The sequence below is a fragment of the Elephantulus edwardii genome, unplaced genomic scaffold, assembly GCF_000299155.1.
Source record: "Elephantulus edwardii isolate Elephantulus edwardi_28Jun2011 unplaced genomic scaffold, EleEdw1.0 scaffold00224, whole genome shotgun sequence".
NCBI lineage: Eukaryota > Metazoa > Chordata > Mammalia > Macroscelidea > Macroscelididae > Elephantulus > Elephantulus edwardii.
This window is the reverse complement of record NW_006399974.1, coordinates 4,781,538-4,786,337: the sequence shown is the minus strand read 5'-3', so window position 1 is coordinate 4,786,337 and position 4,800 is coordinate 4,781,538. Positions and strand designations below refer to the sequence as shown.

The 4,800-nt window shown below is 46.8% G+C and overlaps 2 protein-coding genes across 4 annotated transcripts in view; both read left to right on the top strand.

Annotated features, from left to right (window-relative positions):
• Nucleotides 1–1,286, top strand: part of LOC102850942 (epithelial chloride channel protein-like) — a 112,822-nt gene extending 111,536 nt beyond the window's left edge. The window contains exon 16 of the mRNA XM_006898233.1: nt 1,035–1,286. Within this exon, the coding sequence (XP_006898295.1) occupies nt 1,035–1,286 (252 nt within the window). The remainder of the gene's footprint in view (nt 1–1,034) is intronic.
• Nucleotides 1,287–1,377: 91 nt separating this feature from the next.
• The window catches only part of SH3GLB1 (SH3-domain GRB2-like endophilin B1), a 78,274-nt gene continuing 74,851 nt past the window's right edge, over nt 1,378–4,800 (top strand). Inside the window, exon 1 of one of the 3 annotated variants that reach the window (XM_006898228.1) lies at nt 1,378–1,558. In XM_006898228.1, the coding sequence (XP_006898290.1) occupies nt 1,487–1,558 (72 nt within the window). In that variant the 5' untranslated portion in view covers nt 1,378–1,486. The remainder of the gene's footprint in view (nt 1,559–4,800) is intronic. The other 2 variants (XM_006898227.1, XM_006898226.1) reach the window with 2 other exon arrangements.

Here is a 4,800-nt window from a genome sequence, read left to right as displayed (position 1 = left end):
GCTTGCATGTGAAATCAATGACACTGTTCTGTAGTTTCCACACTCAGTTGGGTCACCTTTCTTTGGAATGGGAACAAATATAGATCTCTTCCAGTCTGTTGGCCAAGTGGTTGTTCTCCAGATTTCTTGGCACAACTTGGTGAGCACATCCAGGGCAACATCTGTTATCTGAAATACTTCAATTGGTAGTCACAGTCTTTCCTGCAGCAAGTAGATGAATAGCCCTCTCTGGAGGTTGACAAGTAACCAGACTGAGAGCTCCTAGAGGGCAGGGACAGTTCCTGCCTATCAGAATGGTATCTCCAACACCTATGCATGGCACTCAGTTGTTGTTTGCCATTGAGTCAGAACTGACCCATAGCTGATTCTCCCGGTTTTAGAGGGAGTAAATCACGTGTGAGGATATTATCCATCCTCTCCCATGGAGCACCTGGTGGATTCTAACTACTTGCTTTAGAGATGGCAGTGCAGCTTCTAACCACTAGACCACCAGGGCACTAGGTAGGTCCTCAATATTGCTAAAAGAATGCACAAAAGGCTGAGTGGGGACACGAAATTAAACTTTATTCTGCTAATATCCCACGTGTGCCTGTGAAAATGTTAAGAACCTGTTGGTATTCATTTCGTAGATACTGTAATTCTACGCCACAATTTCCATATTCACTCTTAAATTAAAAGAGATTCGGTGTCTCTGTGGTTGGTTCGCAGGAGCTGAATTTAAGCGCGTTTACTGCGCTATGGTTCCCTTACTATCTATAGTATCCATGGCCTGTATCAGGCGCACCTTAGTCAGAGACCTAGAATTGGAAAATAAAAAGTGAAGAACTTTCCAGGAATGGAAAAACAAATTAAAACCTCGAGTTAAAATATTTAGGGATTGTTGTTGATGTTAAGTGCCATCAAATCAACTTGGGACTCATTGCGACCCTATGTACAACAGCTCTGAACCCTGCTCTACCCTGAGCCAACCTCATCTTCTCTGACTACTACTATCCTCACTGCAAACGCTCAGCTCCCTTGAGTGAGCCAGTCAGACTTCCCGGAGCGCCACGCGGCCGGACCGCCGCGGTCCTGATGGGGGCGCTGTTCCCGAGATAACCTTCATAAAAGCTCCGCCCCGCAGCAGGCGCTCGCTGGCTACGTTGGGAACCCGGGCCGCAAAACAGGAACAGCCATCTCCCGCTTGCAAGCCGGTGCCAACGCAGACGTTAGCGGCTGGCCTCCGGACGCCCGAGGCCCCGCGTCTCGGCCGCAGCCGCCGCCGGCGCGCGCAGCTCGCTCTGTGACGCTCGTTCCCTCCCCTGGCCCCACCCTCCTCCTCTCCCTCCCCCTTCACGGAAACGACAGCTGCGGCGGCGGGGCCGGCGCCGCCTCCCTCCACCTACCACGTCTCCCCCCGCCGCTCTCGCTCGGCGCCCCAGCCCTGCTGCGGCGCCTCCGCCTCCCTGCTAGGTCAGCCGGCCGCCCCGCCCGGCTGCTGCCCAGAATGAACATCATGGATTTTAACATGAAGAAACTGGCGGCCGACGCCGGCACCTTCCTCAGTCGAGCCGTCCAGGTAAGGTGATGGGGGTTACCGGGTGGCAACGCCCCGGGAGGGCCAGGGAGGAGCCGCCCGAGCGCTCAGCCCAGGGCGGCGGCGGCGGCGTCCACGTCCACGTCCACGTCCACTCTCCGGCCCCGATCTCGCCTCGCCGGGTGGGTCAGCTGCCGCCCGAGGCTCGGGCGACGGGCGCGGCCTGGGCTTTCCCGGGCCCGGCAGCCGTTTATTTACCACCCTTCTTAGCCAACTGCCTCTCCCGGGGAAACAAGGCGAAGTGGGCTGGGAAGGGGGCTGGAGGGTTTCCTCCTCCCTGGAGGACACCTTGAGTTGGCGCTGGCTCCGAGGCGCGGCCCCGCCTGCCTCTCCGATCCCACGACGCCGGTGCCCGGGTGACCTCGCTCCGGCCGCCGGCCGAGGCCTTGCTCGCCGGACCGGGGTGACTTAGACCTTTCTTCAGCTGCCCCCGCCCTTTTCCTTTCGTCTCTTTTCGTCCTCTCCACTGAGTCCAAGAAGGGAGTTAGTTTCCTTTTCCTGCGCCTCAAATCCTAAGAGCTGCCAACATAGTTCCTCCCTCCCTCTCTCAGAAAGGATTGTCCCTCGGCTTGGCAGCTCACACGGAGAAGTGGAAATCGCCAGTTGGCTACCAGACTTTACCAGAACCGTAGGAAACTTGGGATTTGAGAGCTTCTACTCATTTCGGAAGGGATCTCTGGTAGCCTAGTGTGGAAGGAGTGGTCGGGCTGCCAACGTAAAGACAGATAATCCGAACCCACCAGTTGATCTTCCAGAGAAGGGCAGTCTCCTCCCTTGAAAACCCACTAGCTGGGTCTGCTGTGTACTGTGAGTCGCGTCCAACTCCCAGACAAATAACATCAACTAATTTCAGAATGGAAAGCATCATCAGTAGAGCCCTGGGCGGAATGAGGCGTTTCCTTTGCCTAGCCTCACTGGTATATTTCAAATACACTTGAAAGAAAAAGTTGACCTCACCATATTCCGCAATCAAGGAAGTGTCAGTACTAAGGAACTGGGACAGTTTTCTACAGTCATCACCCACATTATGCCAACTCAGTTAAAAAAAATGAGTGAACAGATGTAAATTTCACAATATGGATCATAAACAAATCTGGTGTTTCAATTACTGACGTATAATCAGTAGCAACAACATTCTGTTTTGTAAAGAAAAAAACAAAAGGAATTGTTCAGTGTGTGTGCCAGATTGAGATGGAAATTAAAATTTACATTCACTGCTTTCCTATTCTTTTAGCTCGTTTTGACCCAGTAAATCCAGCATTGCAGTGTTCTTAGTAAAAGAATGAGCTAGATCTAGAGCAAAGTAATACTAGCAACTTTTGTGGGAAAGGGAAAAAAAAATCCTTCAGACACTTTGCTGGAGTTTAAACTATTATCTTTTTGTAATTTGTCCACCCTTCTAAAGAGGAAAAAGCCTAAGTTTAAGTAACTTGCATGGCTGATAAATATTTAGGTGCTGTCAGGCATGCCTCCTGTAAACTACATTCCTCCTAAAATAAGGATTTATGGGTTTAAGAATATACAAGATAATAGAATGTTACAGTAGAGGACCTGAGAGGTCATTCAGTAAAATCTGAGCATTTAAATATCAAGAGAAAATACCATAAAGTATGGAAAATTATTTTTAGGTCTGATTTCTAAATGTCAATCTCAGCATGGCAATAGGCTCCCTGACTTAACCCGTCCCCTCATCCTGCTCACTCTCTCTCACTCCTGTGACGTTGGAACCAACTAATACTTGATCCTCTGGTGGATTTCCAAGCCTGTAAATCATACAGGAGGAGATTGCCCACCTTTTCTCACAAGGAGTGGTGCATTTGAACCACCACAGAAGCTCAGCTCCCTACCTGCTAAAGCATAAGGTCAATTTTGGAAAGGATTTCACCAGCTTCATTCCTCAGAATCACTGGTACCAGCAGAAAGGTTGAAAGTTCAAGTTCACCCAAAGGCACCTGAGAAGAAAGATTTTGTTTGTCTACCTTCAGTCATCCATTAAAAACTTACAGGGCACAATTCTGCTCTGACACATGGAGTTACCATGAGTCAGCTGTGGGTTTGGGTTTTTTAATAGTTCAGAGGAGATAGCTTTTGTTTTTTGTGGTAAGATGCAGAATGAATGATTGAAGGTCTGAAATGAGTTTGGATTTTTGAGATGCTTTAGCTAGACTTCATTGACAGCAATAGAGGAGTGAAGTGTCTGGGGTTTTTGTTTAGTTTCAGCAATAATTCCCTGATAGTTTTGGTGCTGGAGGAAGTTTTGGATTTACTATATTTCTCTGTTATGTCATTTTAAAAAATATACTTTCAGGTACATAAATTGTTGTTGTAATGTGCCATCACATCACCTGCGACCCATTGAAGACCTTGTGCATAGCAGCTTTGAAGCCTGCCATATCCTGAGCCAGTCACTGATTCCAACATACCTTAACACTGCTTAAATTTGAGACATTTACTAGAGTTCAGCATGACTTAAATTGTTGACAGGCTCAGTTTAAAAGAATAAATGTAGAGAAGCTCTCAAAGAATTATGTTGTTCTTCAGAGCCATCCTGTTGATTGTAGCTCATAGCAGTCCATGTGGCCATAGAATTTTCATGGGTTTTTACCATTACAACTTTATAACAGCGTTTTTACCTGCTCTTTCTCCTTCAGAGCACCTAGCCAACTTTACAAAAGCCACTGCCACCTTTTGGGGACAGTAGTGGATCACTTAAATATTTTGCCTCAAGAGGTCCTTTCAGAGGTATATGTGTTCCCCCTCAAAAAAACCCCGAAACAATCCAACCAGTTGCTAGTGAAGTTCATTCTGGCTCATGGTCATCCCATAGATTACAGAGTAAAACTACTCTGCAAAGTATTTTCAAGATGCAAATCACCAGGCATTTTTTTTCTGAAATATTTTTCTGTGGGTTAGAACTATTCTTTCATGTAGTCCTTAGTTGTGCCATCCAGGGCCTCCTATGTGACTTTTAATTATATTTTAGATTTTCTAGGAAAATGTTTTATTATGTTAGCTATCAAATTTGTTTTGTTTTGATTTAAATATTTAGAAGCCTACTTCATGTCAGTGGACACTGGTTGATATAGCAACCGAATGAAATCAACTAATCTCTCTGCTCTCAGAGGACATTTTTTTAAAATTTTATTTTATTAATTTAAATTAACATTTACAGAGATTTTGGATTTTCATTCATTCATTGTTGCATGTTTTTCTTTACCCCCTCC